Source organism: Ranitomeya imitator, chromosome 6 (assembly GCF_032444005.1).
Source record: "Ranitomeya imitator isolate aRanImi1 chromosome 6, aRanImi1.pri, whole genome shotgun sequence".
Classification (NCBI taxonomy): Eukaryota; Metazoa; Chordata; class Amphibia; order Anura; family Dendrobatidae; genus Ranitomeya; species Ranitomeya imitator.
Window position 1 is genome coordinate 176,052,023 of NC_091287.1, and position 22,739 is coordinate 176,074,761.

The window sequence follows — 22,739 nt, forward strand, 5'->3', positions numbered from 1 at the left end:
AAGCACCCCTTTTCCAATGCACCACCCATAAAAACAAAACAACCTATTGGAAAGTTCCCTTTTCAGCAAGAAGGAAGAAATAAAGGTGTCCATACGCAAGCAATGACTGACTGTGCTCCTTCAGCCAACAGCTGCCATCTTTTATAAATTGACAGATGTCATCAGTTTGAAGCTCTCCCATCACAGTTTTTATCCTCTTTGATATATTGCAATCACCATGTTATACAGCACTGTGTACTTACAATTGCTCATTTTGCCTTTCTACCCACTTACCGTATTTTCCGGCGTATAAGACGACTTTTTAACCCCTGAAAATCATCTCAAAAGTTGGGGGTCGTCTTATGCGCCGGGTACAGCGTGCGCAGGCAGTAGTCCTGTATGCGTGACCGGTCGCGTGACCGTGTCGTCATCGAAGGTCCTTCGCTCAATGCATACTTAGGAATGGAGGCCTCCACTTGCACCGCTGAGAGCCGCGGGCTGTTGGAGGGTAAGTATATCCCATATTTTTTATTTTTATTCTTTTTTTTTTTTTAACATGAATATGGATCCCAGGGCCTGAAGGAGAGTCTCCTCTCCTCCAGACCCTGGGAACCATCCGCACCGCACACGCCGTATAAGATGACTGGGCTTATAAGATGACCCCCGTCTTATACAGCGATTATATCCCAAACTCCATATTTTATATGGAAAAGGTGGGGGTCGTCTTATACGCCCAGTCGTCTTATACACCAGATAATACGGTAGTTATGTTCTCAGTGATGTATGTGGAAGCAGGGAGTCTCTCTTCTCTCCATTTATCATTCCACTCTTCAACTCCTGACTCAGCTCCCCCTACCCCTGCCAGGGACTTTTGCAGTGACTGGTGACTCGTACATGGAAGATTGACCTCCTGTTTTTCTTCAGAGCTTAGGATTCATCAAGTCCATGTTAATCATGTGATATTATAAACCTTATGGAAAACATTAGCTGGGTAAAAAGGCAAATTGAGCAATTGTAAGTACACACTACTGTATAATATGATGATTACAATATATTAAGAGGATAAATACTTTGATGGGAGAGCTTCTTTAACATGGAAGCACCGCTTTGGTTTAGCACTGTGTAGCCTACTGTGTTACCCATGTAGATCAGTGCTCCCCACTACCCTGGTGTAGGGAACTGCAGTCGGCCCCATTCATTTGAGTTGGGCTATGCTATACGTTCTAGCATAATGACCAGGGTGCTGCTGAGATGTTATTGCATTCAAGACAAAAACTACACTTATTGTTGAAGACGATAGACCTCCATTGCCCTTTTGCTCTGTACCGCAGTGGTGTGAGGTCATTGAAGTGGTCTTCACTAGGGAACATCACACACCAGTCCTACTCCCAGGATTTTTGTGTGAGGTGGTATATTTTACCATAGCTAGACCGCTCTAGTCTTCATTCCAGATGCACTAACTGCTTGCCGTTGCATTGATTTGGTCATGGTCCGGCCATATCTCCAAAGTGTCCCAGGACCCATTTTTCAACACAACAATGCTAGGCTATATATTAATTATGTGAGGGTGACCAGAATGTGCTATTATGGCTGCAACATTACTGGATTTGATCCCAATCAAGCACATCTAGGATGTCATTGGCCGGCAATTGCAAAGGGAGCTGCCAGCACCAGATCTTGATGATTTGCTTGTCAAAGCCCAAGTGCACTGAATGTGGCAAAACATTCCTCAGACAACCATAAATACACCCATTGGCATGCTATCAATAAGGTTAAGTGCTTTTATTTCTGTGTGTGGTGATGATAATCGATACGGAGTAAATCATGGTGTGTTGAAAATGTTGTTTCCATTTTATTATTATTTGAATATCATTACCATGTCTAGCAGTCCTGTGATTTCCATAATTCCATGACTTTTCTTATTGAGCTTGCAATTTGAATGCCGAGTATATGTGCAGATTGTTAAAAACCAACTTATTTATGGTATGTTCAAATATGAGCAAATTGTTCTTTCACACATTTGCTTAAAAGTATTTTTCCTAGAAGGGAAAATGGTTCTTGTCATAAGTATGGTGTATTAAATCCCAGGAACTTCACACCAGTGAGAAGACCAAGCTGATCACCCAGCTAAGGGATGCCAAGAATTTGGTGGAGCAGCTGGAACAAGATAAGGTACATATCTGTCTGTGATAATCTCAGCAGGACTGAACATTGTATTCTCTTAGCACCTTACCTCACTGACGGCTTATTATACCCAACCCAGATGGGCCTTACATGTCGCCATAGTTTATCTTCTATAAGTCTAGTCATCTGTTATCAGTCATAGAATATATACCAGCAGCCTGGTACCGGTGGTACTACAGGTGTCCTGCACGGTTTGTTTGTTTTTTACCTCAAATATCCATAAAGGCCTTCTGCTTGTTTTTTTTTTTGTTTTTTTTAAGAAATATGCTAAGCTGTAGTAGTAAAACAACGTGCTGGCAAAGATTGTCTGATGGGTGCAGCTGTATCACACCCTGCTTGGTGCCATGTGTGAAGCATATTCTCCACTAGCACCCTAGATGTATCAGAGAGACATCTAGGGTGTCCAAATACAGGCGCTCGGTGCTTCATGGTGGGGCCAGTCATTTCTATACACCTTCCCACCTGCTTGGTTTCCATATGTCTCTGGCTCTGTGGAGATTGAGAGAAGAGTAGCAGGTGTGAAGGAGTATATAAATGATTTGCTCCTCCATGAAGCCCCGAGCGGCAGGACCTAATTTCAGCAGTCATTCTGAGCTGACAGTCCCTTAAAAGAGATTTCATATGCAGGCAGTACCATAGAGGTAATCACAAGGCACTACAGGTAGATGAAGACCCGACTCACCTCTTTGGGTGACCTCTTAAAGCTCTGTATAAGCACAAAGCTCTAATACAACCATATAACTTGGACCTTAAAAACACAGTCTCGGAGAGGAGCTGCTCCTGAACATGTGCTAATACAGTGGGGCAAAAAAGTATTTAGTCAGTCAGCAATAGTGCAAGTTCCACCACTTAAAAAGATGAGAGGCGTCTGTAATTTACATCATAGGTAGACCTCAACTATGGGAGACAAACTGAGAAAAAAAAATCCAGAAAATCACATTGTCTGTTTTTTTATCATTTTTTTTGCATATTATGGTGGAAAATAAGTATTTGGTCAGAAACAAACAATCAAGATTTCTGGCTCTCACAGACCTGTAACTTCTTCTTTAAGAGTCTCCTCTTTCCTCCACTCATTACCTGTAGTAATGGCACCTGTTTAAACTTGTTATCAGTATAAAAAGACACCTGTGCACACCCTCAAACAGTCTGACTCCAAACTCCACTATGGTGAAGACCAAAAGAGCTGTCAAAGGACACCAGAAACAAAATTGTAGCCCTGCACCAGGCTGGGAAGACTGAATCTGCAATAGCCAACCAGCTTGGAGTGAAGAAATCAACAGTGGGAGCAATAATTAGAAAATGGAAGACATACAAGACCACTGATAATCTCCCTCGATCTGGGGCTCCACGCAAAATCCCACCCCGTGGGGTCAGAATGATCACAAGAACGGTGAGCAAAAATCCCAGAACCACGCGGGGGGACCTAGTGAATGAACTGCAGAGAGCTGGGACCAATGTAACAAGGCCTACCATAAGTAACACACTACGCCACCATGGACTCAGATCCTGCAGTGCCAGACGTGTCCCACTGCTTAAGCCAGTACATGTCCGGGCCCGTCTGAAGTTTACTAGAGAGCATTTGGATGATCCAGAGGAGTTTTGGGAGAATGTCCTATGGTCTGATGAAACCAAACTGGAACTGTTTGGTAGAAACACAACTTGTCGTGTTTGGAGGAAAAAGAATACTGAGTTGCATCCATCAAACACCATACCTACTGTAAAGCATGGTGGTGGAAATCTCATGCTTTGGGGCTGTTTCTCTGCAAAGGGGCCTGGACGACTGATCCGGGTACATGAAAGAATGAATGGGGCCATGTATCGTGAGATTTTGAGTGCAAACCTCCTTCCATCAGCAAGGGCATTGAAGATGAAACGTGGCTGGGTCTTTCAACATGACAATGATCCAAAGCACACCGCCCGGGCAACGAAGGAGTGGCTTCGTAAGAAGCATTTCAAGGTCCTGGAGTGGCCTAGCCAGTCTCCAGATCTCAACCCTATAGAAAACCTTTGGAGGGAGTTGAAAGTCCGTGTTGCCAAGCGAAAAGCCAAAAACATCACTGCTCTAGAGGAGATCTGCATGGAGGAATGGGCCAACATACCAACAACAGTGTGTGGCAACCTTGTGAAGACTTACAGAAAATGTTTGACCTCTGTCATTGCCAACAAAGGATATATTACAAAGTATTGAGATGAAATTTTGTTTCTGACCAAATACTTATTTTCCACCATAATATGCAAATAAAATGTTAAAAAAACAGACAATGTGATTTTCTGGATTTTTTTTTCTCAGTTTGTCTCCCATAGTTGAGGTCTACCTATGATGTAAATTACAGACGCCTCTCATCTTTTTAAGTGGTGGAACTTGCACTATTGCTGACTGACTAAATACTTTTTTGCCCCACTGTAAATGTGCTGCTATAGATGGCATAGTTTGCATGCAGATGTGAAAAGGCAATGGCTTTTTGCACTGGCATAAGATATAAAATGTGAGCAGTATATTAAAAACATGGTTTTTAGAAAATATGCATATTTTTCCATTCAATAAATTAATTAAATTACAAATGGAATTGTCTCTGTTGCAGTTAGTTTGTACAGTCTGGAATACCACGATCACCTTTCCACTTGATACCTGTTAGATCAGTATGGATCGATCCTACCATTGTTATTCCCACTGGTCACCACTACATTGGATCTATCTTCATCATTGCGGTGCTATTCTGGCTCCTAGCCATGGTTTTGGAACTTAACCCCTTTTTCTGGCAGTGAGTGAGAGAAAAGTGGGCTACCAATCCCAACAATTCCTGTCTGTCCAGTGATTTCACTTTAATAATTCCTCCAGTTGCGTTGAATTACTGGCATTACCAATATTTTGCCAGACCTGAGTTCAAAACAAATGTAGTAGTTTGTCAATGCTTTTATTTTGCCAGCTTTTCATTTCATATGCCATTTGTTGGTCTTGTCCAGGGAATGGTCATTGCAGAAACTAAGAGACAAATGCACGAAACTCTAATGACGAAAGAAGAGGAGGTTTCTCAACTTCGAACACGCGTCAAACAGTTAACTACAAAATGTGAGCAGCTACAAGAACAAAAGGAGAAATCCGAAAAAGCTGGTAAGTGGGTCCTCTTATAAATCCCACCTCCTTTTATGGCCCCTTTTTCCAATGACAAGTCCTCCTTCTATTTTAGCTGATGTTTTCTTAGATGTGTTAAGCCATAGGGACCTTTTAGTAGAACAGACTTTAGTCATGGATAATTGTTTAAATAGGATCATACATTGTATTGTATTGAGCGCCAACCATTCTATTCCATCCTTTGCGACATTTGCCACACATTTATGATGGGTGTGCGGTGCTCTTTCTGTACAGAGGAGGTTCAGCAGATGCATTATTTAACTGACACCCTGCTGCAGTCTCCTAAATGTCAATGTCCTGAATCACAGTGGCATCTAAGGCTTGGAGCGGGGTAAAGGTGGAGTCTGTCCCAATACCTGTCAACTCCAAGACGCAATTGCGGGTGCCAATCGATTCTCAGAGCAACCAGGGGCCTACTGAAGCCCTTCACATCTTGCACATACTGACCTTTTAGGAGACAGATACAGTGAAGGAAGTAAGTATTTGATCCCTTACTGATTTTGTAAGTTTGCCCACTGACAAAGACCTGAACAGTCTATAATTTTAAGGGTAGGTTAATTTTAACCTTGAGAGATAGATTATAAAAAATAAAATCGAGAAAATCACATTGTATAAATAATATACATTTATCTGCATTTTGCAGTGAGAAATAAGTTTTTGATCCCTCTGGCAAACAAGACTTAATACTTGGTGACAAAACCCTTGTTGGCAAGCACAGCAGTCAGACATTTTTTTTTGTAGTTGATGATGAGGTTTGCGCACAGGAGGAATTTTGGTCCACTCGGACCTTCCACTCCCTCTATAGGTTTTCTATTGGATTAAGGTCTGGAGACTGGCTGACACTCCTTTACATTAATATGCTTTTTGAGCCACTCCTTTGTTGCCTTAGCTGTATGTTTTGGGTCATTGTCTTGCTGGAAGACCCAGCCACGACCCATTTTTCCTTGTCTTGGCGGAGAGAAGGAGGTTGTCACTCACGATTTTACGGTACATGGCTCCATCCATTCTTCCATTCATGCAGTGAAGTAGTCCTGTGCCCTTAGTAGAGAAACACCCCAAAACATAATGTTTTATCCTCCATGCTTGACAGTGGGGATGGTGTTCTTTGGGTCATAGACGGCATTTCTCTTCCTCCAAACACAGCGAGTTGAGTTAATGCCAAAAACCTCAATTTTTGTCTCATCTGACCACAGCACCTACTCCCAATCACTCACAGAATCATCCAGGTGTTCATTGGCAAACTTCAGATGGGCCCGCACATGTGCCTTGTTGAGCAGGGGGACCTTACTGGCACTGCAAGATTTTAAACCTTTACGGCGTAATATGTTACCAATGGTTTTCTTGGTGATTGTGGTCCCAGCTGCCTTGAGATTATTAACAAGTCCCCCCCCCATGTAGTTTTAGGCTGATCTCTCACCTTTCTCATGATCAAGGATACCCCACAAGGTGAGATTTTACATCGTGCCACAGATCGATGTCGATTGACAGTCATTTTGTATTTCTTCCATTTTCTTAATATTGCATCAACAGTTGTGTTCTTCTCACCCAGCGTCTTACTTATGGTTTTGTAGCCCATTCCAGCTTTGTCCCTGACATCCTTATAAAGCTCTTTGGTCTTTCCCATGTTGTAGAGGTTAGAGTCTGACTGACTGAGTCTGTGAACAGGAGTCTTTTATAAAGGTGACTATGTAAGACAGCTGTCTTTAATGCAGGTAAAGAGTTGATTAGAGCATCTAACTGGTCTGTAGGAGCCAGAACTCTTAATGGTCGGTAGGGGATCAAATACTTATTTCTCACTGCAAATTGCAAATACATTTATATAATTTATACAATGTGATTTTCTGGATTTTATTTTTGATATTCTATCTCTCAATGTTAAAATTAACCTACCCTAATTATAGACTGTTCATGTCTTTGTCAGTGGGCAACTTACAAAATCAGCAAGGGATCAAGAATATATTTCCTCCACTGTATAATTAAAGATTAAAATGCAATACTGCCCTCTCTTCTTTTTCAAATGTAAAATAAAATTTTAGTATCGCTATGTATGCAATTCAAACTTATAAAATGTCAGAAACATATTGGAATTGTCAGAATTGCTGCTTTTTTTGGTCACCTCTCCTTAAAAAAACAGAAGAAATAAATTACAGCGCTCTTCACAAAAACAAGCCATCAGACAACTCTACTGGCTCCCACAATATGGCAACTGAAATCAACAATTTCTCATTTTTTATGGAAGTTTATAAATTTGGTATTGCCATAACCATACTGATACATAGAGAAAAGGTAATAAGTCATTTTTACCACTAAGTGAATATCATAGAAACGAGTTCTACACACAAAACTCAAAATCTGGTGACTTGTCCCCTGAGATGTAAGCAGGCTAGTAGAACAGCCGTTCATTCACTTGGTTGCCGGCTGCAATGGTTTTATTTAGCCAAGGATCTTATTAGTGGCTGACACTTGTAATTTCATGGCACATTTCATGGCACATTATAGTCTCAAGCCAGGTTTCAACATGTTCTGTCTGTGTGTATATAAATATTGTGTTTTTATCTGATCAGTCTGTGCCATTTCTCAAAATGTAAGTGCATCCTACAAAGTCATTTAAGACGAAGTATCTCTTGTATCAGAACTGCCTCAAGTAAAGGTAGCCTCGTAGCTCCTAGAAGTCAAAGTGTAGATTATTTCTCCGCACCGTAGAAAAGTAACATTTAGGCCCGGATTCAGACAGCCTGGTGTGTGTAGGAATAAGATAGGCCCAATTCTTAGGGGTGCACCCAGTAATGAATTGCTTATCAGTAGGGTGCGTCTCGCCAGAATAGTTACTCCGATCAGACTGCAGCATCATTTCTGGAGTAAGAAAAGCTATCTTTCCATGAATTTGACCAGCAGGCCTCCGGAGCCATGCCCCCGGCTCCTCACCAACAGTACCCATTTTGGCAGAGCTGCATCAAACTAACATGAAAATGCCAAAAGTCACAATTCTTTTGCACGTCATTTTGCTCAACAGTTTTCTGGTTTAAACACCTTGATGTATTGGTCCCTTAGTTTGTGGTAGCTATCAACCACAAGGCCACATTTATTTTGTGACAGTTCTCATACTCTGACCCTTTTGTATTTTCATAATTCCGTTTTAGTCCATTTTGTGTGGTATAGTGCAATGCCTTTGACGGCAATTGGACTGCATTTTGCTGGAGCATCAGATAGTCCAGAAAATTAGTAAAATTAAATTTGCTTCTAGTTTTGTTAAACTCCACACAGTTTAAACTGCAAATTAAGCAGACCAAAAATCTCTGAGATCCAATGTCGATAAACATTGAGTCCACAAATGTTCTGATTCAGGTGCAGGGTGATTACGGTATATCTGCAACTACTTATGGTCTCACCCCTAAGGTGTGCGCACATATGCTGTCTGAGAGGGGGTGATAACATGTAGAAAAGTTCCTGTGTCTCCTCTCTGAGACACATATAACCCTAACAGGCTGTGATCTTTATTATCACATTATAGGTTTGAGAAATTATTTTTGTGTATTCGTTATAGAAATGGCAACTGAGTGTACATTAAAGAAAAATGTGTCTGGAAGTGTTTACATACTGGTTCTCGCACCTGCCAATCTCCACACTGAGGCCATGTTCACACACAGATTTATTTTTTTTGTTACTGTTTTTTTCTGCAGCCAAAACTTGATCTCTTGGCAGTAAAAAGCTGCAGACAAAAATCAGGGTTTGCTGTCTGTTTCTCCTTTTCTTGCTGCTTTTTTGCACTTTCTCACTGTTTTTATGGGTGAAAAAACGCTGATAGAATTGACATTTTGCAGTTTTCAAAAAAGCAGCAGTTTTCTAATTCAGTGAGGGGGGGAAAAAAAATAATCGTTTACAAGAGGTCTCTGAAATCTCATAGCTTTTAATGGTACTGAAAAAAGCAGCTTTTAATTTCCATTAAAACCCACAACATGTGAACATTAGCCTCATAGTGCAAATCCCACATAAAAAAAACCTGATTAAAGATTCCATATTAATAGGTATACATCAAAAACAAGGGTTAAAGGCCCAATGCTGAGTAAAATATGAAACATGATTTTAGTCATCGCCAGTAATAATATTCACCAATGGATGTCCAGTCAAAAGATGCCGGCTGTGTGAAAATGCCATAACCAGGTATCAGTTTATTAAAAGGGAATGATTGGGGAAAAATGATAACCTGAAGTTCAAGAAAGAAGGAAATGTAAAGTCACTAGCTAAAATAAAAACGTGGTTGTTATGTAAACATCGTCAATATTGGATATTAATAGTAACTGAAGCAAGAGTTCATAAATTACCTTGAATTGGGAGGATTATGATAGATCGGATGTTTACGGATGCAGCGATACTGGATGAGAGGAGGGGTACGATTTGGTGGGGTGGAAGTGGTGTATGATTTGATTGATTTTTTTTTTGTGTGTGTGTTCTTTTAATAACATTTTTTTATTCTTTTGGCAGGGGAATTGAACCTGCAATGATCTAATCACTTGTTCTATATTCTGAAATATATTGCGATATATAAGTGACATAATGGTCTCCGATGAAGTGCAGCCTGTGGCTGGGCTTCACAGGTGTACTGACATGGCAGCCATAGGAACCTTCAGCAGGCCTCCAATTGCTATGGGAACTCTTAGGCACTGAGTAATTGTGTTGTGGTGAGATGGAGTAAGGGATGCCTGGACTAGTACACCCCTGGGACAAGTCACGTTTAATGCTGCTGTCAGGTATTGACAGCAACATTTAAGGGGTTAAAGTAGCCACTGAGGCTTGTAATTGTTGCTTTTGCTTACAGATGCTGGCATTTATAGTACAGCTGGCATCTGCTGGGTGTGAGGTGGGCTCAGCTTCTCGGGTCCCTCAATACACCCGCACTTGGCATGTGACATGCATGTACATCACTTGTTGGGATGGGATGAAGGTGCTCATACACAATCGATAACTGAAGGCTGAATGCTTTACCAACTAGCAGCTGTTCCTCTTGACTGACACCTGCATGCTTGGCTCTGTTCTCGATGGGAAGCCGGGAGTAATCAGCTCTGGCAGACATCTCTGGCATCATCTTTACTTGAGCGCAAGACTCATTACAGTCGACAGATCCCGCTGTTGGTCTAATGCAGTGTTCCCCAACTCCGGTCCTCAAGAGCCTCCAACAGGTCATGTTTTGAGGATTTCCTTAGTATTGCACAGGTGATGGAATTATTGCCTGTCCAGGTGATGCAGTTATCACCTGTGCAATACTAAGGAAATCCTGAAAACATGACCTGTTGGTGGCTCTTGAGGACCGGAGTTGGGGAACACTGGTCTAATGTGTCAGCCTTAGTTATGACGTTGAACTCGTTGAGATGAGCTTACTTACTGGCTTGATTTGCCAAACAAGTAGTATTTGTCAGCCGGTCTGAATTTAGAATTAGAACAACCGCTCTAAGTAGACAAAAAGTAAATCTTGCATTAAATGATAAAATTTAGGCTATGTATTTGAGGGAAATATGCAAATGTTATGCACCAGAAGCTGTCTGCTTTAATGTAACCCATTTTCTCCTTCGCCTCATTGGGGGACACAGGACTGTGGGTGTATGCTTCTGCCGCCAGGAGGCTGACACTAAGTAAACTTGAAAAAAAAAGTTAGCTCCTCCTACATCGTATACACCCTGACACTGGCTACCAGAGACTCCAGTTTATGCTTAGTGTCTCAAGGAGGCACATCTCTGGGTCCTGGATCGTGGACCCGATATTTTTTATTTTTTTTTTTCCCAAATTGGATTGAAGGGGCGACGGACCTTTTTGAGGGTCCGATCTCCCCAAACCTTCAACGGGCAAGTACGTGCGATATTTCTCCACGTATCCTTCCCCGCTACGTGGGATTATTCACCGGACTTAGCCCTGACCACCCTGAGGTACCTAGACTCCAGGCTGTACAGGTGCTTGTGTGTTGTCCGTGTGTTCCCCCTGATTTCTACACCCCTGTGGGTGTTAGCTGGGGTGGTGACGGTCCCTCTCCTTATCCTGGGGATAATGGAGATAGGGTTCCTGCACCGTCATTTTTTTCTACCCCTCGTTGAGGGATCTAGTGGCGGGGACGTCGACACCAATCTAACAGTCGGCGCCTATCCAGTGGATTCTGTGTCCACTGGTTTGTGCTGGAATATCACTTTAAAGGATATGTCCACTTTCATATCTAGGGATATTGTCACAGTCTGATCCTAAGGTCAGGTTCACACTTTGCCAATTTGGTGCAGATTTGTTCTCCCCTGCCAATATCTATAGGAGGGGGGGCTCCTGGCTTTACCTGTTACTTCCTCCGGGAGTGCGGTGCCTCTTTTCAGTGGCCGGCGCGGCGCTGCGGCATGATCCGGGTGGTCCCGTGCTGCTGTATCAGGGCTGCGGCGCTGTAGCGTTGTCGGCGCTGCAGCGTGGTCCGGCGGTGCGCGGTGTTAGGAGCGGCGCTGCGGGTACCGCGCCACTATCCCCCCATAGGCTTCGGACCTGCCTGGCAGCTTCTCGTCATGGGGCAACTTCCTGGAGCCGGGACTTCCGGCCTTCAGACCGCGCTGTGAGGCTCCGCCTCCTCCGGCGCGTCACTTCCGGTTCCGGCTCTCCGGGCCCTACAGGGGGAAATTTGAAAATTGAAGCCCCGGCTTTGGGCCTGCTCCAGGCCGCAGCTTCTTTGGCGGTCCTCCAGTAGTCTCTCCGGCTCCGATTCCTCAGGCAGACGCTGTGGTAGCCCCACCGGAATGGGTCACGTCCTTGTCACAATCCATGGCGTCCCTTACTGAAGCGATCAAATCTCTGCAGACCCCGGCGGTCGGGACCGATAATTCACCTGTCTCAGAGAGGGCCTCCGGGTCTCAGGAGTCTTCGGCCTGCAGGGGCCGCGCTCTCACTCGACAGACGCATGGAAAGCGGATTCGCAAAGCGTCTCCCAGGCACTCAGGTACTTCCGCATCTTGGAGTTCCGTATCTCGCTCTCCTTCCCCTGCAGAAAGCGGTGAAGTTGAGACTGACTACGAGTCGGAAGGTTCTCTTAATTTTGATAAACCTGGATTTCAGGAGTCAGTAGACAGCCTAATTGAAGCTGTAAATCAGTCTTTGGGGATAGAGGACGAGCTCGTCTCTGCCTCTGATCATAAGGTCTCGTTTAAGCGGACTAAACGGGCCCATAGGGTTTTTTCCTCTCATCCTGAGTTCGAGGACCTGATTCGACGCAATCGGGAGCACCCGGACAAACGCTTTTCAGGGCAAAGAGCTCTGAAGGCTAGGTATCCCTTTGCTTCGGAACTTTGTAGCGATTGGGCAGAAAATCCTTCTGTAGATCCTCCAGTGTCCCGTTTAGCCTCTAACACGTTGCTATCTCTCCCTAATGGATCATCAATTAAGGATCCTACGGATCGTCTTATAGAGAGCTTGGCTCGTTCCGTCTTTGAGGCCTCAAGTTCAGCACTTTTTCCTTCCTTTGCAGCAACTTGGGTTGCCAGGGCGATGATTTCTTGGTCAGACTCGTTATCTAAGGCTCTCCAAGAAGGTAATGTGTCAGCAGAATTGGCTGAAATGTCGTCTCAGGTAGTTATGGCCGGTAGCTATCTGATTAACGCATCTCTGGACGCGGCAGATTGTGCTTCTTCGGCTGCATCTAATGCTATTGCCATCAGGAGGGCCCTTTGGTTAAGGTCCTGGCGGGCTGATTCTACCTCTAAAAAATCTCTTACATCCCTGCCGTATCAGGGTGGTCGTTTGTTCGGAGAAAAGCTAGATCAGCTCATTTCTGACTCCACGGGAGGGAAAAGTAAGTTTCTTCCTCAGCAGAGGGCTAGACAGCCTTTTCGACGCCAATTCCAGGCCCGTTTTAGAACCTTTCGCTATGTCAGATGGGCCCCAGCAGCAGGTTCTCCTGCGCAGGGTTGGCCCAAGCAGGACCGAGACGGTCGGACCCTTTATACAGCCAGCCAGGGGGGAAGAATGCGTCCCCAGTCTTCTAGATCCAGAGGTTCTAGGACGCAAAGATTTTCGGCCAAGTGACTGGAGGCCTCTTCTGGACGTCTCCAAAAAAGTAGGCGGACGTCTGCTTTTATTTCGCCAGGTCTGGTGTCAGGTAATCCACGACCAGTGGGTGGCAGAGCTCGTATCTTCAGGTTACAAGATAGAGCTGGTTCAGCTGCCTCCTCCCCGGTTCTTCCCATCCCGTCTTCCCAGGTGCAGATCTCTTCGTCAGAGGCTGTTCAATTCCATAGAGTCTCTCCGTATCAGCGGTGTCATTTCTCCTGTTCCAAAGGAAGAAAGGTTTCAGGGCTTTTATTCCAATCTTTTTGTGGTCCCCAAAAAGGATGGAGCAGTGAGGCCTATCCTAGATCTCAAGTTCTTAAACAGGTTTGTCCGCGTTCGTCACTTTCGGATGGAGTCTCTGCGGTCTGTCATCGCTTCTCTGGAAAAGGGAGAATTTTTGGCCTCAGTAGACATTCAGGATGCTTATCTTCATATTCCCATCTTTCCACTCCATCAAAGATTTCTCCGGTTTGCCGTAAACAATCTACACTTCCAGTTCACGGCATTACCTTTCGGACTGGCCTCCGCTCCCAGGGTGTTCACAAAAGTCATGTCAACTGTGGTGTCCATTCTGCACTCCCGAGGTATAGTCATCTTGCCATACCTAGACGATCTGTTGATCAAGGGACCGACATTTCTATCTTGCAGGGAAAATGTCGGCATCACTCTGGACACCCTTTCCCGTCTAGGTTGGGTGGTAAATTTAAGGAAGTCATCCCTACAGCCGTCTCGAAAAATCTCTTTTTTAGGCATGATCTTCGACACCTCTCAAGCCCTAACTATCCTTCCCCAGGACAAGGTCTTAGCCCTTCGGCGGGAAGTGAGGAATCTTCTACAACCATACCCTCATACGATTCGGTCCGGGATGAGGGTGTTAGGAAAGATGGTTGCAACCATAGAGGCGGTTCCGTTTGCACAGTTTCATCTTCGACCCCTCCAGCGTGCAATCCTATCAGTATGGAACAGAAATCCTCTCTCTCTCAACCGCAAATTTCAGTTGTCTTTCCAGACCAAGCAGGCTCTCGCTTGGTGGCTAAACAGCTCATCTCTTCTCAGGGGAAAGCCTTTTCCCCCAACCAATTGGCTAGTGGTCACAACAGATGCCAGTCTCCTGGGTTGGGGAGCAGTGTTCTTCCATCATACAGCTCAGGGACGCTGGTCTCCTCAGGAATCAGATCTCCCCATCAATATTTTAGAGATTCGAGCAGTCCGGCTAGCCTTGTTGCGTTTCCACCACCTTCTGGCGGGTCGCCCTGTCCGAATTCAATCGGACAACGCAACGGCGGTAGCCTACATAAATCACCAGGGGGGCACCCGCAGCAATGCAGCCATGCAGGAGGTAAAACAGATTCTACTCTGGGCGGAGAGAAATCACTCTGTGATCTCGGCGGTCCACATTCCGGGCGAAGAAAACTGGGCGGCAGATTTCTTAAGCCGTCAGGGCCTAGCCTCTGGGGAATGGTCTCTCCATCCCGAGGTTTTTTTGCAGATATGCCATCTTTGGGGAACTCCAGACGTGGATCTAATGGCATCCAAGATGAATGCCAAGGTGCCCAGTTTTGTCTCTCGGTACCGAGATCCCCAGGCTATCGCTGTGGACGCGCTGGTACTGTCTTGGAACCAATTTCGTCTTGCTTATCTGTTCCCTCCTCTGGCACTGCTCCCGAGAGTAATCAAGAAGATCAAATCAGAGAGAGTGCCGGCCATCCTGATAGCTCCGGATTGGCCACGACGGGCCTGGTATGCAGACCTGGTACAACTTCCCGCCGGGGTTCCTTGGCGGCTCCCCGATCGGCCGGATCTTCTATCTCAAGGGCCGATCTACCACCAGAACTCAGAGGTCCTACGTTTGACGGCCTGGCCGTTGAATCTTGGGTTTTAACTCAGGCTGGGTTTTCTCAAGAAGTGGCTGATACCATGATCAGTGCACGTAAGTCCGTCTCGGCCAGGATTTATTATCACACTTGGAAGGTGTTTCTTTCCTGGTGTAGAGAGCGCGGGCTGCCTCCTCTGCGTTTTTCCGTTCCAAACATTCTAGCCTTCCTTCAAGCAGGCCTGGTTTCTGGGCTTGCTCCTAGTACCCTTAAAAGGCAGGTTTCGGCTTTATCAGTTCTTTTTCAGCGCAAGATTGCTCCTAATCGTCAAGTCAGGACTTTTTTTCAGGGAGTCGCTCATAAGGTCCCTCCTTATAAGACTCCTTTGGAAGCTTGGGACCTTAATCTGGTCTTAAGGGCTTTACAGGACGCTCCTTTTGAGCCTCTTCAAGAGGTTTCTTTGATGTTTCTTTCTTGGAAAGTCGTATTTTTAGTGGCCATAACGTCCATAAGACGGGTATCGGAGCTGGCAGCCCTTTCTTGTCGTCCCCCTTTTTTGCGTTTTCATCAGGACAAGGTGGTGCTCAGACCATCTCCGTCCTTTTTGCCGAAAGTTGTTTCATCTTTTCATATCAATGAAGATATTGTTCTGCCCTCTTTTTGTCCGGCACCTGCACACGGTGTAGAAAAAGCTCTCCATACGTTGGATCTGGTGAGGGCTCTGAGGAGGTACGTTTCCCGTACGGCTCCTTTTCGCCAGACAGATGCTCTGTTTGTCCTTCCGCAGGGTCGCAGGAAGGGATGCGCGGCTTCAAAATCTACCCTGGCCAGGTGGATAAGGGCGACCATTCAGGAGGCTTATCGCTCCATGGGCATGACGGTTCCGGCCGGAATCAAGGCTCATTCGACTAGAGCGGTGGGGGCTTCCTTGGCCGTTCGGCACCAGGCCTCAGCAGAGCAGGTTTGGAAGGCTGCGACCTGGTCTAGTCTGCACACATTTGTTAAACATTATAATATTCACTCCCAGACCTCTGCAGATGCAAGTCTGGGTAGAAGAATTCTTCAAGCGGCAGTGGCGCATTTGTAGACAAACATTATCTGGATGTCTTTTGCTGGTGAGTTGTTTTTTCCCTCCCAGGGACTGCTTTAGGACATCCCACAGTCCTGTGTCCCCCAATGAGGCGAAGGAGAAATAGGGATTTTTGTGTTACTCACCGTAAAATCCTTTTCTCCGAGACGCTCATTGGGGGACACAGCTCCCTCCCTGGTAGCCTTATGGCTGCTTTGGTTATATCTGATTACATTACTCAGTAGGATCTTTTCTAGATATAAAGTTTCTGTATTTATGCTGTTATATTATTTTTTGTGATTTTGTTCTCCTACTGCTTTTTGCACCAAACTGGAGTCTCTGGTAGCCAGTGTCAGGGTGTATACGATGTAGGAGGAGCTAACTTTTTTTTTCAAGTTTACTTAGTGTCAGCCTCCTGGCGGCAGAAGCATACACCCACAGTCCTGTGTCCCCCAATGAGCGTCTCGGAGAAAAGAATTTTACGGTGAGTAACACAAAAATCCCTATTTCATGCATAGGTGTTTGAGGGTTTTGGGCCATAGACTACATTCTTCTACTCAGCCATTTTTTTTTAAATGTCTCCAAAGCATCACAGAATTGTTTATAAAGGAGTAGGCAGCCATTACCACTGTATCTTACTGTGTAGACAGTGACTGATAATCTTGCTAGCGTCACCTGCTCACACAAGTCCTCTTGTTTTTGTGTATTCATGCATGCCAATTAATGGTGCCTTTCCCAAGCCTTGTATGAACAGGATTGGGGTAAGGGATGTTTATTACTTCAATTATCATTTTAGAAGGTTAATGGTAATAAAAATAACATTGCTACTCAGACAACGAAGTTATCCTTTGCCTTGTATACATTGCCTGTCGATTATGGCTTTTCAGACGTCTCTTATTTAATTTTAAGGCATTATAGCCAAGAAAACTGGATGGGGTTGTTCTTGATAATTGGGACAGTCTTGGAACTTCCTGCTGCAATTGTGCAACATGTGAACATACCTTTAGGAGTGCCATAGTGGTAAACACTCCAAAGGTTTTCCTCTATATGGAAAAATACAGTTAGGAAATAATTTTAGGTCATAAATGCTTCTGAAAAGACTAATTTAACCACTGTTGGGTTTTTTTTAATCAAAGGGCTCTGTGTCAGCTTCCAGTAAATGTCCACCTAGGAATTTAATTTTTCTGAATATCTTTTTATTGGAATGATTTACTTACTCATTGTTACCACCACCGGTCAAGAAGACCAGGATCCCAAATTCCAATATTGAATCAATCTGCCATGTACATTCGCCTCTGCTGCTCCATTCGAAATTAATAGGACCAAAGGAGAACCAAGCACTGTACCCCAGCATCTCCATCTGTCCTGCATGCTTGCTCTCTGTTTAATGTCCAAGACTGATGGACATTGATGGGTGCTTTGCGCTATCTTTTTTGGTCCCATGCACTTTGAATAAAATAGTAGCGCACCTGCTTGACTTCCCTCAAATTTAGCTTGGATGCTTGGGATCCCCATTCTCCTAATATGTGGGGCTTCCTGTGAATAGAGCCTTTTAGGTTTTGAGGTTTTTTTTGTCCAATGCATATAACTTTTGGAAAGTAGTTATAAGACATATAAAACTGATTCAAGTAAAGTTAGAGCATGCCGTAAAAAAATGTACTCACTTATTGGTCAGTTGTCTGAGCAGCAACTTTACTTTTATTTCACTAGAAAGTGTCTTTGTTTCTCTATTTTGGAGATCGCTCTTGAAGGGGTTTTCCACTTTTAGAAAGGCAGACTTCAAAAATTGCCTGACATGTAAGATGCAAACACTTCTGGTACTTGGCCTCCTCAGATCCAATGGTGAGTCTCTGCCACTGTTTTGTGTAGGTCAACGTTAGTCAGAAGCTAAACTAACACTACAGCCAATCACAGAGCTAAGCAGCTCTCATTGCCTTCCAAGAGCGAGCCACTAAGCTCAGTGATTGACTGCAGCAGTTATGTGAGCTGACAACGTGACGTCAATGCCTCAGCCAAAACGCTGAGACTAGAGCAATGGTGACCGGTGCTGGTCCTGGGGATGATGAATGCTATCTTATTTTATTTTTACATGACTGGCAAAGTTTGCGATCCTCTTTTCTAAAAGCAGAAAACCCATGTAAATATTATTTGAGATCGCTACTTTTGCCTGCTCAGTATTTCATCCTTTAACGTAAGGCGGCAGTCTGTGCATCTAGTCTAGTGCATGTGGTGGTTGTCTTGGTATGCAGTGCATTATTCGCTTATTCATCTCCACTTCTTCTTTACAACAATATGGCCGATCTTTGACATTTACCGTTGTTTTTCCAAGCAACTTTATTAACATTTTCAACCAAAACAAGACATAGAGAGAGCAAGGTTAACATAAATGCAATGATATGAAACATTCATTAAGCATAAAAGTAAAAATAGAATATAATAAAATAGCAAAACAATAAATACAGTAAATTCTTTTGGAAATATTTCCAGCCAGCGAGATCATTTTTTCAAAAAGGAAGGAAAGCAGCCATTCAGTAACGCCAATTTTTGTTCATAAGATTTAAGCAAAGCCAGTTAGTCAATAATTTCTTGTGAAGAGGGTAGAAGATTTCCCAAAAAAAGCAATAGCATTCTTAGAAACTAAAAGCAGATGTATAACAAGTTTCCTAAAAGGTGGAGCCAATTGATCTGCATTCAACGAGAGCAGAGCCAACTGAGGAGACAGAGAAAAATCTGAACGTTTTAATATAATAGAATAAATAAGAGAAGAGATTTCTTCCCAAAAAGGTCTAATACGTGGTCAAAACAAATGGGAAAGGCTACCATAATGTCCAGAATCCCTCCAGCAGAGGGGAATTGGAAGGATTAATAAATGCTAAGCGAGACGGTGAATAATACCACCTAGAGATAAGACTCATGAAGAGCCATGGACATGGTGGCAGAATAAGTCAAGGACATGGCAAGTTCCAAATCATCTAGAGCTACAGAAAGATTCAAAGTAGATTCCCATTTGCTCATGTATGGGGATTTTATAATTTTGAAAACAGTATTAAACCACTGATCGATATATTGAGTAGACCAAAATATGCTACGATAAGACCGCAAGGAGTTAATAGTGTCCGTGCTGCTGGTGCCCTGCAGATCGTGAGACCATCACATGTGGGCTGCAGCTGGCCTAGTGCCACACATGAAAGCCGGGACGGCTAAAGAAATAACACAAATGGTACCGTACCAGGCGGGAACTCACCAAGGTTCAGGTGCAGCAATGTGTAGCGAGGTGAGGTCTGTCCGGTTCTGCGGTGGAGAATCCGGCGTGTAGGAGATGGACCAGAGAGCGAGCAGGCAGAAATAATCGACCGCGGCACAGCGGTGCAACGGGGAAGCTGCACAGAGCCAGGGAAAGCCCCGGCCGGTGGTGTCCCTGGATACGAGCGGGGATAGGAGGGGGAAGGAAAATGGCTGGCACGTAGCACAGCGTGTGACGTCACAAGAACTACGGGGCGGCACAAAGACCAGAAAGGAAACCGACGCGTTTTGAAGGAGTGGCGTCCTTCTTCATCAGGGTTACCAGTCTGAGTGCGCCCAAACATTTAAGCTCATGGCTTGTCAATCAAATTGAAACAGTACCGCCTGCCCGTTTAACTCATTGCTGCACTACTCAAAATGGTGATCATGGGTTCAAAGCTGAAGGGACCCAGACCAAACACTATGGATCATAATGTGAAGGTATAAGACATAACCCATAAAATAGAATAAATTAAATACAGGGGTGTGACAACATAACTCTGGAATGACATATAGTACTCAGTATAAATATACATATATGCTCTGCTCGATTGTCTTGTGCAGATAGAGGCAGACAAGTGGCCTGTAGATAAAAGTTAACCTTTAATAGATAACCAGTTAAAAGATAATAAATATATACCTAAGAACCTATAAAATATAAAACTGCAAACTAGAAAGATACAGGCACTAGTGATAAAGCCCGCACCAGTAAAAGTACATGAATGTACATGCTTGTACATGAACTTGTACGGGTAACATAATCGCAGAACCCACGTGAGGGCTTTGTGCCTGACCCGGAAAGGAAACCCAGGTCGTGATACATAAAGTTAGATACAGCAATGAAAAAGAAAAAATAATCTCCAGCATGGATCTTCTAAAAAGTCAATTTATTGAAAACACTTTAAAATGCAAACATTTGCAAAAAAGAGATGGGGGTCTCAGGTGGTCAACGCCGACGCGTTTCGACCATCAGGTCTTAGTCATGCCATGACTAAGACCTGATGGTCGAAACGCGTCGGCGTTGACCACCTGAGACCCCCATCTCTTTTTTTGCAAATGTTTGCATTTTAAAGTGTTTTCAATAAATTGACTTTTTAGAAGATCCATGCTGGAGATTATTTTTTCTTTTTCATTGCTGGCTCTGGACTACGCCCTTGACCAAGGCGGCTCCGTGCATGGACATCATTGCACTGTTGAGGGATTGGTGAGCTGACTTATTTTCTTCCCATTTTTTCCTTTTTCCCTATTTTTGTATAAAGTTAGATACAACCACGGGGCCGGATTAGTGTTACCATGGAGATAAAAACAAATAGAAATTGATAAAAATATAAATATGCATAAAAATGGGCTCATCAACCCTCCCTAGTGGCCTAAAAAGGTATAAAGGGAGGGTGGGGTGTTTAGAGATGTATATGCCGAGCAGGAAGAAAAAGACAAAAATAGGGATAGAAGCCGGTGATCGAAGTGGTATAAAGACAAATTACTAGCTAGAAGGCATATAATTCTAGCCCGTAATTGAGGCCTTTGGGTACAAGGCTGTCAAGGGAAAATATCCACTTGGACTCAGCCCTGGACATGGCCTGTATTAAGTTACCCCCTCTTAGATTTTGTTTGATTCTCTGGATGCCCAAAAACTAAGGGTGCCCTGTTGCACATTATCATACAATATTAGAAAACTCAGGTACGCAAATCAAAAAATGACAAATTGAGCTCAAGTGACATGGCCTGGACCTGTGGAAATAGATGCAGGAACGGAAGAAATAACACCGTGGTATTTCAAAAATAGGAGACCCTCCTCAGGTGTAAGAAAAATTGCATTTTCCCCCCTATAATTAAAGATAAGCCTCAGATGAAAACCGCACTTGTAAGGAAGGCCTTTCTCTCTCAGAACGGAGGTGAGTGATCTGAAGTGCCTCCGACCCTCAATAGTTGCTTTGGACAGGTCAGCAAACAACTTAAGATGGTGAATTTTCATGATAACATCTCTAGAGAGGTCTTTAGGGACAGAAGGAGGCTTAGGAAGACGATGGATACGATCTATAATGAGATCCGTATCCAAAAGATTGGGAATCATCCTCCTAAAAATCCCCTTAACAAACTCAGGGAGCATAATGGGCGAGATATCTTCAGATATACCTCTAATTTTAATGTTGTTACAACGGGATCTGTCCTCTAGATCTGCCAACTTAAGCTTCAACTGACTAATCTCTGACTTAGTCACACTGTTCCTTTAGGGACAGTGCATGTGTCTTTTCCAATTCTCCCAATCTAACTTCATGGTTATCCAACAGAGAAGTGAAAAACTTGAGTCTCCTGAAATATTTTTGTCTGGTTGTCCATATCAAGACGCAATCTGGCGCTAAGTTTATCAACCAGAGTATTCATACATGCCTCAAGCGACGTTGCATCATGAAAGGTACAAGACAGGGAAGACACAGATGGTTCCTCGGTCCTTGGCTTGGACATTTTTGGAGAGTAATTAGTAGAGTCCTCTTCCGAAGAATTGGTAATGGAGGACCGTGTTCCCCCCGCAACTCGAGGAACCGGTCCTCTTTGAAGAGGAAGAGAGGTCCATCGTCTCAGTAGGAATGAGTGAAGAGGGAAGTTCCACACCGAGCTCTGCTAAGCAAGCTTTAGGCGTGGACGCGGAATGAGAGAGGGCCTTGATAGAGGACTGTGAGAGTGCTCTCTCAATAGGAGAACGAGACTTAACTGGACTCAGCAAATTAACCGAGTCCCTTGAAGAACCACGATTAGCCTGTGGGGTCCTTATTTTGTTTTTGAGCTCTAGAAGAACCGGAAGATGTAGCCATAGGCAATTTAGAGGTGAGATGACTCATGGTGTCCAGCGGTATTATAAAAAAGTGATTGAAGGTAAGACAAGGTCCCATCACAATGTGGTCAGATGAGTACCAATTGACTAGGCAATTACAGCCCCACCCACAAAAGGAGGACCGAAGGAGCAAGTGCCAACCAAAGCAAAACAATACCTAATATGTAAATCGGTAAATATATAAATATACAATACAAATTTATCAGCTTTATATAATTATTATTAATTGTGTATGTGTATTAATTTGATCTGTATTGTATTTAATATATTCAGTTATTCTATTATTTTTATATATATTTTATAATATATTAATCACAACCAACTCCCACTTTATTAAAAGTAACTGCTAAAAAGAAATGTACCAAAACAACCTGTTCAGGCGAT

General features: G+C 43.8%; 1 protein-coding gene across 4 annotated transcripts in view; it reads left to right on the top strand.

The window, feature by feature from the left end:
• GOLGA4 (golgin A4) overlaps positions 1-22,739 on the top strand; it is a 199,324-nt gene that overhangs the window by 101,150 nt on the left and 75,435 nt on the right. For all 4 annotated transcript variants that reach the window (XM_069730324.1, XM_069730325.1, XM_069730322.1 and 1 more), the window contains exons 10-11: positions 2,068-2,151; positions 5,128-5,275. In XM_069730324.1, the coding sequence (XP_069586425.1) occupies positions 2,068-2,151; positions 5,128-5,275 (232 nt within the window). The remainder of the gene's footprint in view (positions 1-2,067; positions 2,152-5,127; positions 5,276-22,739) is intronic.